The sequence below is a fragment of the Oxyura jamaicensis genome, chromosome 1, assembly GCF_011077185.1.
Source record: "Oxyura jamaicensis isolate SHBP4307 breed ruddy duck chromosome 1, BPBGC_Ojam_1.0, whole genome shotgun sequence".
NCBI lineage: Eukaryota > Metazoa > Chordata > Aves > Anseriformes > Anatidae > Oxyura > Oxyura jamaicensis.
The window spans coordinates 16,109,750-16,128,939 of record NC_048893.1 but is presented as its reverse complement, the minus strand read 5'-3'; the positions used below and the strand labels follow the sequence as shown (position 1 = coordinate 16,128,939).

At 35.7% G+C, this 19,190-nt stretch overlaps 1 protein-coding gene across 1 annotated transcript in view; it reads right to left on the bottom strand.

Annotated features, from left to right (window-relative positions):
• Positions 1-19,190, bottom strand: part of TBC1D22A (TBC1 domain family member 22A) — a 175,064-nt gene that overhangs the window by 91,289 nt on the left and 64,585 nt on the right. Inside the window, exon 10 of the mRNA XM_035343577.1 lies at positions 7,449-7,524. Coding sequence (XP_035199468.1) covers positions 7,449-7,524 — 76 coding nt within the window. The remainder of the gene's footprint in view (positions 1-7,448; positions 7,525-19,190) is intronic.

Genomic DNA, 19,190 nt, shown 5'->3' with positions numbered 1-19,190 from the left:
GGGCTAATTAAAAGTCAAAGTGTTTACAAAAGTCAGATAAATGATTTTACCATCAGTCTTAACTAACTTGCTAAGATCTCTGAGCCCTATAATAGCATACAAATGTAATCTCGTCAATACAACATAAAAATATGGATTAAAAAATATATTAAATAATTATAATGCCCAGTGAACAGCATTTAAGAGCAGATTAAAGTATAATACAGTAATTACAACCACAAAAATCAGATAAAAAATTAGATGGCATTGTTAAAATGAAAAAGAGCTTTATGGCACAAATTAATTTCAAACAATTAAGAAATGCTTACAAGATTTTAATCACTTCAGCATCAAGCCGATGTATAAAGAAGGACCTTATTAATCAGTGATTTTCAACAGCAGCAGTAAGATCTAAATAAATTCTATTCCCATTTCTGATTCAAAAGTCTTCCATATGGTTAAAGAATGCAAAAATCTTTTCAACTATTACAATTAGAGCTTTCTTCCCCAGATACTTCAATATAATTTTAGTTAAAAATTGCAGGTGTCACTAAAATGCTTTAAAACATAATTAAACATGAACATAATTTTGCACGCATGATTAAGTATTCTTTAACCATACATTAAAGAAATCATTAGCATGACTGAATGCATAACAAGGATTGATCAAATGTCACCTATTACCATAGTTTCACCTTCAGCTCATTGTATGAAGATTCAAATTAAAAAACGAACAAATTAGTTAATCTGTATCAATCACGGTATATCGAGCAGATACCTAATAAGTTGCTTAATAAGAAAATGTATTAGTCTTTGTTGATATTTTGACTTTTTGAGAATCACATTTTCAGAAACAAAAAAAAGGAAAATTTTTCTCTGCAGTTTAAAATGTTCAATCAGCACAGAAACTGAATATCCTTTAGAGGGTATTGAAATATCAAAAGTACCAAAACCATGTATCTAAAGTACTTTGGGGGCTTAATTCACCATACAAAATTAAGTTCTTATCAGAACCATGAAACATTTGTGTTTCAACCATTAGACAGTTGTACAGAAATAGATGTGTTTAGCTCTCAGAACAAGAACCTGTTAAATGCCAGGTGCAACTCAACGCTCAGAGAAGTAACTAGAAATCCCAATGGAGGTCTGGACATTCAGCACCCCAGAAAAAACACTCAGCTTTTAATTCCAATGCTCAACTACACAAACATTAGAAAAAAAATAATTCCAGGTGCACTAACCCTATGCTAATGAAGGATGTTTTATAAACAATGCATAAATATTGAGTATTATATCAAACAACCTTTTAGAAGGTTGCATAGAATCACAGAATCATTAAGGTTGGAAAAGCCCTCCTAGATCATCTGGTCCAACCATCCCCCACCACCAATGTCACCCACTATCCCATGTCCCTAAGCACCACGTCCAACCTCTCCTTGAACACCCCCAGGGACGGTGACTCCACCACCTCCCTGGGCAACCCGTCCCAGTGCCTGACTGCTCCTTCGGAGAAGAAATGTCTCCTCATTTCCAACCTGAACCTCCCCTGGCACAACTTGAGGCCATTCCCTCTAGTCCTATCACTGGTTATCTGCAAGAAGAGGCCGACCCCCAGCTCCCCACAGCTTCCTTTCAGGCAGCTGTAGAGAGCAATAAGGTCTGCCCTGAGCCTCCTCTTCTTCAGACTAAACACCCCCAGTGCCCTCAGCCGCTCCTCACAGGACTTGTGCTCCAGGCCCTTCACCAGCTTCGTAGCCCTGCTCTGGACTCGCTCCAGGGCCTCGATGTTCTTGTAGTGAGGGGCCCAAAACTGAACACAGTACTCGAGGTGCGGCCTCACCAGTACAGGGGGACGATCACTTCCCAGGTCCTGCTGGCTACACTGTGGCTAATACAAGTGAGGAAAAAAGCAAACATTTCAACATTTAAAGCAAATTTTTCAAAGTGCAGAAAGTGGTGCAAAGAAATAAGATCTTTCACTGTGTATACGCAAAAAATACATATGAAAATGATTTTTTTTTAATTAACGAAGTTTTATGAAGAACTTGTCCTGCATGCTGGTACACAACACAAAGAAAAATATATAAAAGATTCATATTTTATTTTCTCTGCATCCAAACAGCAAAAATATATGCAAAGTATAAATTTAAGGCCATGTAATTAAAGTATCTTATTACAATTGTCTTGATTGAAAAGTCCCTATTAGTGTCATTATTCACAGAACCGCAGTCATCTGACCAAGACATTTGTAATCCAAGAAGAAAATAAAGTATGATTAGCAAAGCTAAGACTAATTTGACAAGAACTCTAAAAGAAAACACTTTCTCTAATTTAAATATCATTCAAAGTGAAAGAAATACATTTACAGTATGACAGCAACAAAAAGGTGTTGTAAAATCTTTACTATACTATGGATTTAAATGGTGAAAGAACAGTTTAACTGTATCTAAGTGTTAAGTAAAAATATTAGCCCAAACAATACAATGATGTAGTAATTATTAAAACATGCATTATTTGAAACAGTTGGAATATAGCAGCTTTTATTTTGCTCTAAAAATAATTTCATTTCTTTGGCATTTTTTTTTCCTTTATACAATCTTTGAACTGAAATAAACTAGAAATTGTCCAAATTTAGAATAATCATATGTAAGAATGTCTTCAGTTAACTCTCTAAATCAGATATAAAACACAGTTGAATTCTAAATAAGCTTCCTTATTGCAAAGACAAAATACTGTTTTTATTTTCTTACGTATTTTTCCGTTGCTTGTATTTTTAAAAGGAAAGATAGTACATACAGTAACCGTAAAAGTTTCTTAAATTATTTTAAAACCATTTTGTTTTTATTTTTCCTTTTTTTGCTATTGAAATTGGGCTCAGGTCCAACTTTGCAAAAAGATCTGGTGAAAGAATAGGGAACACTAATAACACAAAAAACTATTTAAGTACAAGAGAACATAAACACGGATCAGGCTGTTCTGCACACTGATGCTAACTCCGTAAATTGTTCTATAAGAGATTAGAAAAAAAATCTTCCCAAACTTACCCTCACAGCAGAATATTTATACCAAGCTGAGTCGTGAATACTATCATTGCAGTTTACTACTACTGAGAAGCTGACTTAAACGAAAAATAAAATTAATGTCTGTTTCATTGTTTGTCTAAACTGCCTTTTTGATAATTTAGAGAGAATGCCATGCAATTTTACCAATTTATGTATTTTATCAGTTTATATGAAAATCCAAGACTACTTCTACATACAAATATTCAGCCTTCTCCAAATGGCTACCTGAAATTACAAAATACTTTCTTTACTGAAGGACTTGAGACTCAAAGCCTGAAACCAACCAAATGTTAAACATCTGTAAATTCTAAAAACAAATCCTGAGTTAAGTTTGGCATTTCTACAACATTTCCTTGTTTTCAAGCCCAAATGAAGCAATAATTGAAGACAGCATCACACTAGTGTGTCTCTTCACGAACCATGAGATGAATCGTGATTTACAGCAGAAAAGCTCCGCTAACATTACAGGAAATAGAAAATGTAACTGTTTGCAACAGATAGCTTATATTGTTGAGATCTTTTTGATCCTCACTCTCAATACTTTTGTATAACTATTAGAACAACCTAAATGATGAGGAAGAGGACAAAAATGAGATGGGGTTTGAAGACAAAACATTATTCAACCTGCTCTATAACTTTTTTATTATTATTATTAACTCCATTCAACATGGGTCATTAAAAATATTTTCTGGAGTTTAGGCTGAGATTATGATCAAATTATCATAACACCTTGGCTGTTTCAAATCTACTGCAATGATTGGCACTGTACACACAAGGACAGTCACTGAGAGGAGTTGCAATTCATAAGGCTGGGTTAACGAAGGTTGCTTGAATCACCAACATAATGCATTAACACTATCCAGAGGGTGAGGTATCACTTTTCATACACTGTTTACTACTATGATTAGCAAACAAGCTGTACAAGCTTCACCCATTCACACAACTATTTATTATGTTAAGGTTCTTTTCACCATTCAATTACCTGGCATCAAGAAAACAATGTGACACCACGGTAACAACAGGAATATTATTTTCTTCCAAAATAACTGTAATTAGCAATTAGGATATTTACAGTTAGAATAAATTGCTAAGATTTCATTTTTAAAAACAAAGCTATTGAACTCATACCAACCATATATTTCTCTTTAGCTGCAGCATAACAGGCTTTTATAAAGATAAAAGGGGAAAGAAAATAGAGAAAAGGATGAAAAAACATTATTTAACTCCATAATGATTCTACCAAACAGCCAAATGGGTCAGTATCCTTTATCTGAGGCATCAACTAATAGTTTATGAAATAACAGCAGTACACATCCACTGTTGCCAATCTAATGATTAAAACTTTTATTTTAATCTTTCATGAATTTTGGTGTTTTCCTGGCAAAAAAGAAAAAAAAAAAAGAAAAAAAAAAAGTAACAGTAGGAATATTGAAAAATGCCTATATTTTTCTATCCAAAGCTTAATTGTTCTACCATATTATAAAGGTTGTGATCAGCAGTACAAAGACAGCTAATTACTAATGGCATCCCTCAGGGATCAATACTGAGGCCAATACACCTGTTTTTATGACTGGGATGATGGCATAGAGCACACTCTCAGCTGGTTTATGGATTATACGAGATTGGGAGGAGTGACTCATTGAAAGTCAGGGCTGCTATTCAGAGGGATCTTGGCAGGCTGAACAAGTGGCTGATAGAAACCTCATGAAGTTCAGGAGAGGCAAATACAACAAGCTATACGTGGAATGGAACAGCCCCGTGCAACAGCACTGACTGAAAATCAGCTGGCTGGAAATCAGCTTTGCCAAAAAGGACTTAGGGGCGTGGAGGACCACAGGCAGAGCTCAAGTCATCAGTGTGTCCTTGTAGCAAAGGCAGCCAACTGCACACCGGGCTTTCTAAGCAAGAAAGAAGCCAACAGGTCAGGAGAAGTAATTCTTCCTCTATATTCAGCACTTGTGAGACCACTTCTGCAGCTGCATGTCCAGTGCTGGAACACTGGCATATAAGACCAATGAAGTGCCAATGAAGGTAGTTAGGATGCCAGAGCACTGTACAGGAGAAGAGGCTGACAGAACTGAGTTTGTTCAGCCTTCAGAAGAAATGTCTATGAACAACTGCAACTACCTAGGGGGTGTAGAGAAGATGGAATTAGGTTCTTCTCAGAGGTGCATAGAGGTAAAAGATAGCGTACACAAGTTCCATAAAGGGAAATTCTAATTACTTATATTAAAAAAAAAAAAAGTCACAATGACTTTTTGGTGACCATTTGATGGTAGTCAATGCCTTCAATAGTCTTATGCAAAGAAGCTGCAGAATCATCTCCATACCTGGGGATGAGAGCTGGGGTCTGGACAATGACTTGTAGACTCATTCAAACTAAATAGTTTTAGGATTCTGTAATGTCAACTACATCCAAATTTTACAGGTTTCCTTTTCAAATAGCAGTGACAGCTTTTTAAAAATACTTCATAACTTCTACTATTATTCTATATAAAAATGTATAATTAGATTTCCCTCACTCTGAAATGTTATAATGCTATCAGTCATTGTTTGTTTGCGTGTTTTATATAGTCTCCTTTAACATTTTTCCCACATATGCTACGGGTATGTCATATGGATAATGCGCACCATAAAATATCCCTGCTATAACGCAATCAATTTCTTAAAGTTAGGATTTTGCTTTGCTTTTTCCAACTACACTGCTCAGAACAAGGCAACCATCTTCAACTACTCACCAACATGAACAATCTACCCTTAAGAGTAATCTCAGATGTTACTTTGGAAGTGCCTAGTAAAGGACAGTTTAAGAACAAACATTTTCTACAACTGTCTTTTTTCTAATTTAAGTGTAAACCCTTCAAAATAATGCTTCACAACTTAATCAATTGAGAAAGTTATTTAACTGCATCTCTAAAGCACTGAAGGCACAAATCAGCCTTCAGCAATTCTTCCTGTCAATATAATATTCCTGTCAATATACTGCATACTTATTTTTATTAAACAGAATCATGAGTCTTACTATCAGAATGACATTTTTCATTTTAAAAATGTGTTTTAAGTAATTTATTGACCAAGCTTAGGAAGTTATTTATAGGTATTATAAATACATACTTTATTTCAAGTTCATTAGCTTCTATAAATAACTGAGATTTAAACACCAATATTGATACAAACATAAAGTAACATAAAAATCCATACTGCAAACAGTTAGGTGATTTCTGAAGTAACAAAATAAACTGCTTTTAAAATGTTCCTATATAAATATTTTGCTATCTTATGTACAGAAGCATCCCTTTTTTATATTCATGTACACATTAAAAATATACATCTACATCAGTTTTACATACATTTACATTGCTAGTATAATATTATATAAGCTTTGTTCTCATATATTATGTAATATGAATAATATTACAAAAACTTAGTTAAGAATATTCAACATCCTAAACAGACAGGAAGAGCTTTTTCAAAATTCAGATTGTAAATACATGCAGGCCAACACAAAATCTGCTATGGTAAGCACTGGCACAAGAAAAACTCACAATATGTATAATGAAAAGACAGAATTAATCTTTTCAAGCAGATTATCAAATATTAAGCTACATAAAATATTTTTTTTTCTATTTCATCACTGGCAGGCTAGTGTCACAAATATATGGTTGGTTCTGCTTGGCAACATTTCGTTAATACTCTGTTCATTAATTTAACAAACTACCAAGAGGGTATGTTTAGAATGGGCCAGCATTATCTCTTGAATTTCATTTAATTAAACTCTGCTCTAGCAATATGACAGTCAGCATTTCATGAAGGGAATTATTTTAAGGATGAAGGTAGAAGATATTTCAAAGTGCCCTGCTAAAACATGAAAGCATAATCTAAAATTGCCTCTGCATTGACTGTAATTTATCTATAATATTAAAGATGTTATTTCCAGAGTTCATAATTAATTGGATTCCACAGAGAAATTATTCAGGCATTCCAGATAGCAAAATGATGCACAAAGGCACAAAACATAGTGCCGAAGGACAACTATAAACAACCACTGTGACTTGCCTGAATTACAACAATCATTGAGCTTAATATGAAATGAATACCAGCTGCCTTTTGTATGTGGTCATTACTCTGCTGCAAAGAAATTGCCACTGAATTTTGATTATATTGCCTTAATAAAAAGTAATGAAAGTGGCTCATGCTCTAGCAGCTCTCTTTTAAATGATACAGGACAGTGATCTTGCAAAGGCCAGCATGCCACAAATTGATCGAGTGTGACATCTCTGAGGAAGGCTATGTTACGCCACCATTGTATGGAGCAGAAGTGATGTTGGCTAGACCTCTTGCAAACGTTGTAACTAACCACTTTCAGTGAAAGACCATTTAGAAATTAGATCAGCTTTTAAGACTTACCATCGATCCGACTAACAAGCTCTTCCAACATTTTCACTTTCTTTTGAATTCCTGGCTGTGCAAATGTGTAATTATCCTAAAGAAGAAACCATATACATGTATAAGTTTATGAAAAATCTGAAATTATTTTAACCCAAGTACTTATTCCAACCCATTTATTTTTCCTATGTTTGATTAAGGTGCTCATGTTTTGTTTTTACATTTCTTAAGTGTCTCTACACTTCAATAGCAAATTATCACACTCTACCAACCTACTTAAGAGTCCCTGTCTCTAACAGCATACCTTACAGCTAGTGGTATATCAGCTGCTCACTACTTGCTAATCTAGTGTCCCTGAAGTTACATCTATATTGTGGAAGTCTAAAGAGCTTTAAAAAGCTGTCTTCTTAAATGCCAAAACCTGCCACTCTATCAATTTTTTTTAGGCAATTTCTTTTTCCCCACCATAAATTTCCAATTTTATCACAAATAATGTAGAAAATATAAAAACTTAGATCCTAAACAGTGACAGGATAAGAATTTCATCCTTAGAAGTTAAGAATAATGCCTTCCAGCAGTGTGAGAAATCAAAGCTCTATTTCAGTTGAGTCATGACTGCTCTGAACCTAAGGTCAAAGCTCATACAATGAATCAAAGTCTAACACATGAACTATACAGCTAAAATGGCAGGGCATTTGGATGTATTTGTATGAAAGCATTAACTCTAACTTGAGTTTTTGTTTGTTTATACATTTATATATTATTTTTTTATTATTTTTTAAAGAACGTTAACTGACGTTCCAGTATTGTGCTCAAAGTACAGCAGTATGGTACTCAATTACATACCTCTTTTACAGATCCTCTGTAAAAGTAACTTCAGATATTTAATAGTGAAAGTCAATAACGAGCTAGGACACGACCACTTCCATCATTCACCTCTTCCCTGTCTATGAATCAAACACTGTTCTCTTTCTCAAAGTTTCACTTACTCCATACACGTCTGGAAATGCAATCCAAAACTGCCGTCATGGATTTTAGAACAGTTAAGCTTGCTCTTCACTATATTTGATCATTTTTTTTGATCAAATGATCATTTGAGCTATTCATTTCTTTTCCTATTTATTGTTTCAGATGCAAATGAACACAGTTGAGGGTCACTCTTCTACTTATGCTCACTCATCTATCTGGGAAGCTCCTTGTTGGCTCCTCAAGACCTCTCTTCTAATTACACTACGCTACAAATATTCCCTCTTGTGGTATTTATAACTTTCTGAAGTTTGTGAACCTATGAAAAAAGAATTTTGCAAATGTTAAAAAAAAAAAAAAAGTATTTTGTTATCTAAAATTCTTATTCCTTTTGCGCTTACAGGTAGAGGAAAAAGCAAGTAACAGAGTTAAAGAAAAACATGTCAAACTCATAGAAGTCATGGAATATTTCTCAGGGCAATATGAAAGCACAGTGGTTAAGATTTAAATTCCTCTACCATGCAATTTAATTGGCAGTATCTGCTTCCAAATTTGGCATAACAGCTCTTCAAAAGACCCAGGTTATTATATATAGCACCGACAACTCTTTTTAGAATACATTTCCAATACAGTTCTCTACTGGCTTCTGCAGAAAAACGTGTTCCAGTATTCAGCTCTCCTACCTATTCCCCCTCACACCTGTGGGTTCTGCCTCATTACTCATCCTTCAAGTTTTTGTTACATTTCTTCATTTATTCCTTGTGTAACAGATGATCTATATTAAGCAAAAGGCAAGCTCTGAAAAAGTCACAAGGAACTGAAAACCAGATTGTTTTACCTCAACATATCTTCAGATAAAACTAAACGTCTAAAAACTAAATCTTCAGGTAAAACACCTTATTTCTAACCATCATTCTTGACAACGTTAAGTATGTACTCACATATGTCAAAGTATGCACAAGAACACAACAGAATCAATGATAAATATAAAAAAAGTCATGCTTTGGTGTGCACTAAATTCCTCAATGCTCTGCTCTAATAGCTTCCAACATACTTTCAGTGAACTATGCTAACCTACTTCACAGCTGGATGGTTTTAATATCTAGTTCAGACTCCAACATATAATTAGTTTCACCTTACAATACAAAAGGTTAAGACTTTATAATGTCACAAGGGCTCAAAACTTGCTTCACTCTCAAATCTTTGTGTTAATCACCTGTACTTATTCTGCAGAGACTAATTTCTAATTGCCCTGCAACTACAACTAGGTCTGACAGGATTTTTTCCTCCAAAAATAATCATTAAATTTTAAAATAAAATATTTCAATTACAGCCTTCACTAAACATCAGGAGCTGAACTTATTAGATAATTCTTACTTTTTTTTTTAAGGGTTAGAGAATTCTAAGTAGAATGAACTTGTTTATAACATGAAAATAGAGAAAATAAATACACTCAAAAATGTATGAAAATAAAGAAAAAAGGCACTGAACAAATTTAACTCTGTCACCCCACACTCCCAGAAAGAAAGGAGAAAGAGATCACGGAATTTCTGAAACACATGTTTAACCCCTAGGAATTAAATCCCACTCATTTTTCTCTCTATGTTCTGAATGCATACAGTAAGATATAATTTGGCAAGTTGTTTACGTTGAAAAGTAGGTCCTGAAGTAATGTTTTCTGTGGATATACTGAAAAAGTGATATTGAGTGAAATTAAGGATTAGTCCTACTTGCATTCTTAATATGAAGATTAAAATCTCCAGATGTTGCAGTATCCACACCATACATCTCTAGCATTTTTAATTGTCTACTGTATAAGGTAGATTAGTACAAATGTACATTCTAGAATTTTCAACCACGTATGGCAATGTGATGCTCTGATGCATATTGTAACAAACCTACTCCATTTCTAATTGCCATACACAGCCACAGTACTGACAGCTATCTGTTCAAAATCTTACTTACTTATGGTGTGCTAAAAAGAACACAGATGCATTTCAAGTAGGCATTAAGTAGTGTGCACTTCCAAAGCAAAAGTTAACCAAGTGCAACGTAGCTCAGTGTTATTTTAATTTTAAATCTCTTCCAAAATACTACAGCTACTCCATAGCAGTAAGTTCATAATCAATCTGAAAAATCTTTCTTTCTGATTTCAATTATTTTAATTACATGTGGGAAAGGAATATAGAGAGTGAATGCCATCTGGTGCATTACAAAAGCTGCTGTATGCATACAGAGAAGGAAACAAACTACTATGTATAAATATATTGACACAAGTATGTTATTAATTAAATATAATGTATAAATATAATATATACAAACTTTTATATGTCCTTCAATATGTATATTTAAACATATATATACACACATTATGTACTTGCACATTCGCACACAAAAACATACCATGTTACTTTTCCTACTCAATCCTTTGGAAATATTTTCACGTTTCAAAGAACAAAATTTCTTATTTACACATAATACATTTTAAAAATAAATAATTAAAGAAATAGAATGGTTTAAGAGGAACACCCTCATTAATTTGCTTTGAGTTTTTGTTAGCCCTGAAGTGGTCAAGCAGTTGGATAAGATGTGGATAAGAGCTAGAAATCATGAACATGGATGCTTACAAATCCAAAAGCTAATGCTGTAAATTTTATGTAGCTGATTTTTATTCTAAAGCATAGTGATAGCACAGAATATTTTGTATAAAACAGAGAACAATGTGTTATACAAAAGTATTCTGAAACAATTACATGCAGATTTGTTCTCCTTCTGAAAATAGTACTCGGTGACAGGCTAGAAAACTGCATTATTGGCTTCCAAAGAGATAAAGGCTCCATAAGAACTTCTGAAGAAAGCTGTCCTGAAAAAAACACTAGTCCTTGGGATAAATCCTACTGATGCCCTCCATTTCTCTTTACTCAAAGTCCTAACTGGCTTATCATAAACCTAACATATTTGGCTACTGGGCCAGAAGTTCACCCCCTAAGAGCAGTCAGCAGCAGATGACTACAAGTCAGGGTAAGGATACAAGCCAGGTAAGCCTGCAGTGATATATTTCCAGCATGATTTCAATGTTTCCAGTTTGTAGCACTGAGACTTCCCTAACTCAAGGCAGTATCTTTGTGATTGAAGTTATTTAAAGACTTTATATCAACCAAACTTCAAACTGTTCAGGTTTTATATCCATGTAAAATGTTTTCCATCCTTTGAAAAGTAGCTCCCTTACCAACTCTTTATTTGAAGCCTTAGCAGGTTTATCAGATACTATCTAGGTCTTGTATCAGAAGAGATGGAAGGCATTGACTTCCTATTCACCTTCTTTATGCAGCTCATCATTTTAGAGACTTCTGTCCCACACAACACCCATGTCTCCAAATTGGAGATGCACAGATATGACAGATAGATTCAGTGGATAAGGATTTGGCTGGATGGTTGCACTAAAAGAGTAGTGGTCAACAGCTCAACGTCCAGGCTGAGTCCAGTAATGATTGGTGTTCCTTAGGGGTCAGTATTTGGAGTGGTATTATTTAATGTTTTTGTAGGTCTCCCCTGAGCCTCCTCTTCTCCACACCAAACAACCCCAGTTCCCTCAGCCGCTCCTCACAGGACTTGTGCTCCAGACCCCTTATCAGTTTTGTTGCCCTTCTCTGGACACGTTCCAGGACCTCAATGTCCTTCTTGTAGTGAGGGGTCCAAAACTGAACACAGTACTCAAGGTGCAGCCTCACCAAAGCAGAATAAGGGGGATGCTCACCTCCCTGGTCCTGTTGGCTACACTATTCCTGGTACAAGCCAGGACGCCGTTGGCCTTGGTCACCTGGGCACACTGCTGGCTAAATAATCTGTCTGAGGTCAGATCATCAACACCCAAGATACAGTCCTTGACTACTCAGATTAAATCTACCCAGAGCCATATTAGAAGACTATAGCAGTTATGCTTTTTTACATTTTAACTATTCCAACTGTTGAACAGACAATAGCAGACATGCTTCAATTAGTGTTACATCACAATAATGGGACTAACAAAACAATTATGTTAATTACATTCCAACAGTGAGTAGTTACAACACCTTTATTGCATGAGTTGGTTTATTAACTTCCTGGGACGGTTACATTGTTTAGTAAAATGTATTTTTTTCCTTCAGGTACTAATAAAGCCTTCAAAGACGTCTATGAAGAAGAGTTTCAAACAGGACTTTGAAGATCTAAAAGTCCTTTGGAAAAGGAAAAGTAACAAAACAGCACTATAGTGTATATGTTTTTCCCTCAGAAAAAAAAAAAAAAAAAAAAAGTCTTTTCATTTACTTGAATGATTTTATGATTCTAAGCCTGCCCTTAATGCTATTCATCCTTAAGAGTAATTTACATGTATGCTCTGTAAGAACACTGTCTTGAATTGAGAAAGGTTAAAGCTGCTTACAGAAAAATGTCTAGACTCTTGTTCTACTTAAAATTGTCTCCTTCATTTTAAGTTTAAAACTACTTTTACTCTAACAGATTACGTAAGAAAAATAGAAGCAGACATGTGAGCATAAATACTCAGAAATACAGAAAATACCGTGAATAGAAGCTCCTGTTGTGGCCATACTTACACTTCAGAAGAATTTAGTCTCACATACGACACACAGATAAACAAAGAGAGAAACACCAGTTATAATTTGATAAGTAATTACTACAAATACTAAGGCTGTCCACTTCTCATTAGAAGAAAAGCCATGTTATAATCCTGAATAGGCCCAAATGCCCACCTTGATTGCCAAACCCGCTTCTCACAAAGTTTCTCCTGTTTATACATTCACTATTAATACCTAAAGTTGAAAATATTTTAATTTTAAATTGTTCATAGTAAGAAACAACCTTACGGAAGCGACTGATACTGAAGAGAACAAGAGCAATCCCAAAGTATCATATATCCATCAAAACAGCAGTCTTCACTCAGCAATAAACTCACTGTCAGCAAGACAGAGCAGTCTGTCTGCAATCATCAAAAGCCATCCCTATAATTTTATGTATTATCATTCATAAAATTTTACAACTCAACTTGAATTTTTATTCTAAAATAAAAAGTTGTTACTTCTGTAAGTGATTTAAAGCACAATTCTGATGAAGCAATCCATTCCCAACCTTTTTTTTTTTATTTTTCTTTAGACTAGTCACAGCTTAAAGAGAAGAAAAAGAGACTGTGTTTTGTCATTCTTAGGATACAACTTGGACAAGGCACTGTCATAAAATGAACAATCTAAATTTCTGGAAATTACTGAACAGTTATTACCGTATAGAAGTTCTGTCTCACAGATGGAGTTACAGTGCTAGTAACTGCAGGAACAAATATGTAGATGAATATGTAGCTCAAACGTTAGGAGAGCTACATAGAGAAGTAACAACTGCTAGCATTCTTGACAGGACTCCCACATTTCTAAAACTTGCATTTCTGCTGTCATCAGGATCTGTTTCAACAGGAACTGGAGCGTGTCTGCAGTACCGTCTTTCAGTATCAGCTATATAATGTGGGCAGAGACTCTGTTAGTGGAGGTAGCTTGCGAGACTGGACCACCAATGTCCACATTTTCCCTGAAGACACCACACTTGGGGTGCCACGTTCAGCTGAGGAAGGTGGGAAGAAAGTGTACCTTCTTAATTTAGCTAAGCTAAATGGCACATTGGGCTGAAGCATATCCAAATATCCTAGACAAGCTATCATTTGGTACCTGTGATACAGAAACTTGACTGGTGCATGAAAGCACACATGCAATACACACAAGGTCCACCAGTGCGGTGATCGTCCCCCTGTACTCAGCTCTGGTGAGGCTGCACCTCGAGTACTGTGTTCAGTTTTGGGCCCCTCACTGCAAGAAGAACAACGAGGCCCTGGAGCGAGTCCAGAGAAGGGCTACGAAACTGGTAAAGGGCCTGGAGCACAAGTCCTGTGAGGAGCGGCTGAGGGCACTGGGGGTGTTTAGTCTGAAGAAGAGGAGGCTCATGGCAGACCTTATTGCTCTCTACAACTGCCTGAAAGGAAGCTGTGGGGAGCTGGGGGTCGGCCTCTTCTTGCAGATAACCAGTGATAGGACTAGAGGGAATGGCCTCAAGTTGTGCCAGGGGAGGTTCAGGTTGGAAATGAGGAGACATTTCTTCTCAGAAGGAGCAGTCAGGCACTGGGACGGGTTGCCCAGGGAGGTGGTGGAGTCACCGTCCCTGGCGGTGTTCAAGGAGAGGTTGGACGTGGTGCTTAGGGACATGGGTTAGTGGGTGACATTGGTGGTAGGGAATGGTTGGACCAGATGATCTAGGAGGGCTTTTCCAACCTTAATGATTCTGTGATTGTATAATGACAAAGATAAGAGGCAAATGCTGACATTTGCATGTATATTCCTTATATATGTATATCTTGGCTAAGAAGCTCCATATTCACAGACAACACATCTGCAATTTATCACAACCATAAACTGGCTAGCTAAAACTAGTTCAGCTATGAATGCCTAGCTACTTCAATGAAATGCAGGCATGATCAAGACAGTTGTCTTGCAAGAGTTTAATGAAAATAAAGAAAGCTATCATTGACCATTTTTTCTTAAAAACAGCCCTTTGAAAGGCCCTGTGAGGAATTTTCAGAAGTACTTGTACTAGTTATTTCTGTATGGGCTTCTCAACATCTGAGCTGCATATCCTGAGCTGAGATATCTTAAGATAAGTATCAGTTCCCACAGACCTTTGAAAGATTTTCCAAACAGTACTCCATCCATCCATTTATAGCTCAGACCTGAGGCACAGGTTAGCAACAACTTTCCATAACTCAGAAGCAAGAGACAACTCTCCAGGAACCCCCTGGCAGATTATAAATCTTACTATTTAATCAGCCACAGAGATAGCTAATATACACCTCAGTACAGTATGGTCCCTGGAAATGAATTATTTCCCCTTTATTCTAAAAATTTCCAGGCCTTGATAAATAATGATATTAAAATTTTATTGCTATTTTTAATACATCTGGTTAGGTCATTATGCAATGCATATATTTCCCCTTTGGTTATTTTATTACCATTACACTGGAACATAAAATGAAGAACTATACTCAGTTTTATACATGAATATTACGTTTTCAGGTGGCACAGATCAGTGTGAACTTTTTACTTGAATGTTAATGGGACTCTGTTGAGGAAAGTGTTATAAGAGATGACATAATAATGACAAAAAGCTAATTAAGACAGATGGAATGGAATGTCTCCATAACTGACAGGAAATAATACTTGTGGGATAAGTTCTAGTTTTCTCATGTCCACAGTCATTATTCCTACAGAGGAAAAAGTAAAAGTATTCACACATCACCTACAGTTTAGAAGTGTTCTAAAGAAGACTGGCTGTATCATAAGCAGGGTGGACTGACACCCCAAACACTTTTACCGTTTGATTCTTCAACTAGAAATGCAAGACAAAGTAGTTTGGGTAATCAAACAGGTAGAAAAAACTAGAAACACATTACTTGCGATATGAACGTTCCTACCAAAATATTGTTACATACATTAATTATAGATTACAAATGTGAAAGTCTCAACGTGTTAAAAATTATCAAGTGTGATTTTTTTCAGACACATTTTGAAAGAATACAGGCTGGAGACAACCTGGCTGGCAAGGATTTCTGTGAAAAGGACCTGGGAATCTTGGCTGACATATTCAACATGAGAAAGAAGTGTGCCCTGGCAACAGAGGCCAGTAGATCAAGGGAAGTGATCATTCCCACTGAGCACTTACTGTGGAATCACTGAGGTTGGGCAGGAACCTCTGCAGACCATCAAGTCCAACCCCTGCTCAGAGCAGAGTCACCTGGAACAAACTGCTTAGGCCATGTGCAGTTCAGTTTTGATATCCAAGGATGAAAACTCTCTGAACAAACTGCTCCATCATTTTTTAAACATTAAAAAAAAAAAACTTTACTGTAAAACAATTTTTTTTATTCCAAAACCACACCTAGAATACCACTTACAGTTTTAGGGACCCCAGTGCAAGAAAACTATCAATAGACTGGAGCAATGGCAGAGGTCCGCCAAGGTGCTGAGGGGGAACAAGTGCATTCCCTACGAGAGGCTGAGGTAACTAGAGTCCTGGAGAAGGCTTCAGAGGTACGTAACAGCAGCCTGCTAAAACCTATGTTATCAAGATGACAGAGTTAAGTTTTTTAATAGCAGTGTATATCAGGAAGATGAGAAACAAGCAGCAGAAGTTGAAACAAAAAATGTTCCACCTCACTGTAGGGAGAAACTTCAACAAGAGGACAAGACAAGCACTGGAACAGGTTACCCCCACAAGGGGATTGTACAGTCTCCATCCTTGAATGTTTTCAAGACCAACTGGACAAAGCCCTCAGCAACTCCATCTCAGAGCTGAACCTCTTTTGAGCGGGACATTGGACTAGATGACCTAAAGAGGACCCTTCCTATCTCAGTTATCATATGAGCTCATGATTTTGGAAGTTGACACTTGTTTTCCTGAAATAAATGTGGAAAGCTGTAGTGAGTTGTAATCCTTCTGGCAGAAAAGTTAAAGAAAAAAAAAAAAAAAAAAAACATGAAACACTGAAGAAGAAACCCATTACTGCGTACAGTCATCTAAAATTGACTGCTGTGAGACACTATAAGAAGCTACTGATTAACAGATTAACAGACATAACAGAAAGACGTTTTTTTATTCAAAAAAAAAAAAAACCTCCAGTAATCCTATTTAAAACTTTTTTCAATCAAGTATGTTTTCTAGCCTGATAAGTGATAAGATGTATGTGTAGCCACTTAGGAGCCTATAACTAGACAGAACAAACTGAGAAAGAAGATGCAAAGTAATTTGAGAACTCAAAATAGATTAACCTACTATGCAATATCAAACATTGACTGCTAAAAAAGTTCTGCAAAAGAAAAATGAGAAATATTATTTCTGCCTGGAGCCAAAGACACATGCATAGACACCCTTGAAAAAACAAAGCAGCTTGACTAAATCTGCTAAAGCAACAGATGATTTGACCAAATTTTTTATGTCTTAGACTAAGAACTGTAAGAATGTCACAAACCAACTATCATGCTGCTCAATGCTTTTTTGTTTAGTTGTGTGGTTCAGCTCTGTCAATCAGCTCACAATAGCCCTCAACAAGAGACCAGACAGGAAATCAGGTGCAGAAAGGTGCACGGGTTTATTATATTTTGATATGAACTAGTTTATGAATTCTGGGCATTAATGATAAATTTAATGATTCCATGTCGCCTTGAAAAGGGTGGTCCCACCGACCCCATACCCACACAGTCCTTCCAATGAATGGATCCTGCAACCATATATCCAGAATGCAAGTCAGCTCAGTAAAACAGTCTTTCCTCTCTTTTTTTTTTACCCCGTTCCTCTCAAGGAACCCACTTCCAGTTGACTTAGTTCTCCTAACCAACTCGTTCTGCACCATGACCCCTCTATTTGACCAGCAAAATGGTGTCAACACAGAAGGAAACAGAAGAGTAGAATTCAAGGGAAAAAAAGAAGCAAAACGTTTCATTTCAGCAGCAGTCTGCAGTTGCAGTGAATTAACTGTAACACCATTAGTCACACCACTACCACAATCTTTCAAGCCTGCTTTTGACAGATGAGTGCATCTCTGAATACATCCAATTGATAATCATTCCATTAATGTAAGAGCTTAAATTTTTATCAATGCAGTTTAATTCCATTACAATTATTTTCAATAATTTGTTTATCAGTAGTTGATGTTTTCGTATGAAAATGGGAGTTTTAAGGAGAAATGATGTCATCTCTGATTTTTTTCTAGAAGAAAAGCAAAGCAGCAGCCCTACAACAGAAGATGTTTCAGAAACAGGAAAAATTGTAAAATGCATTGGAGAGGGTTTCCATTTCTTTACTCATCTTCCTTCAAGAAGATTTCAAGTTCTGACTTTTAGTTTGATATGTGGTCAAATATTTTGAAATGCTGTTTTGAGAGATTGAATTAAGAAAAGCAGCATCTTTCACGGGGATCCATGTGACAAAAGGAATATGCTTTTCTGTGATGCTCCACATAAAATTGAGCTAGCATTCACTTGACCTTTAACCAGGAGATATACACTTAAGATACCCTCAAGGAAGTTTAAGTCTTCTGTTTCTCAACTCAATATCATAACAAAACCAAATTTCACTAAGAGTTTAATTTCACAAGATACCTTAGCCAATGAAACATTCACATTAAAACATACATGACAGGCAAGAATACATCAAAGCACTCTACAATGAAAGAAATATCTACCAAAAAAAAAATGCTATCAAGATAAAGAATCTGGGTAACATGAATTTAGCTTCACTGATAACTACAGCTTCATTTCATAGGAATTTTTATTGTAACTCACATTTCATGATGATTTACTAATGATTGGAGGTAGTCCACACACACAAATTCAACCTCCATGGTCTTCACTACATTAAAACCACTTTGAGAAATAAACACATTTTTAAACACTTGACTACAGCACTTCAAATAAAAATAAACATGTAAAAATATAAAAATAAAAAATAAGAAAGTTACATGGGCCCTACCAAAAGGATTGCATCTATCAAGTCCTGTAGAAGCACTTTTCCATCACCTCATCTTTTAAGAAAATGTTAAGAATAAATTAACCAGCGTTTTGCTACCCCTGTAACAATTTCCATTGTCACTAGAATAATACTGAAACAATTTCAAAGCAAAGATCTTCCACATTATATGAGTAGCTCATTTGAAAGCAGGGGATAATCAGAAAGAGATGGTATGAATATCACTTAAAAAAAAAAAAAAAA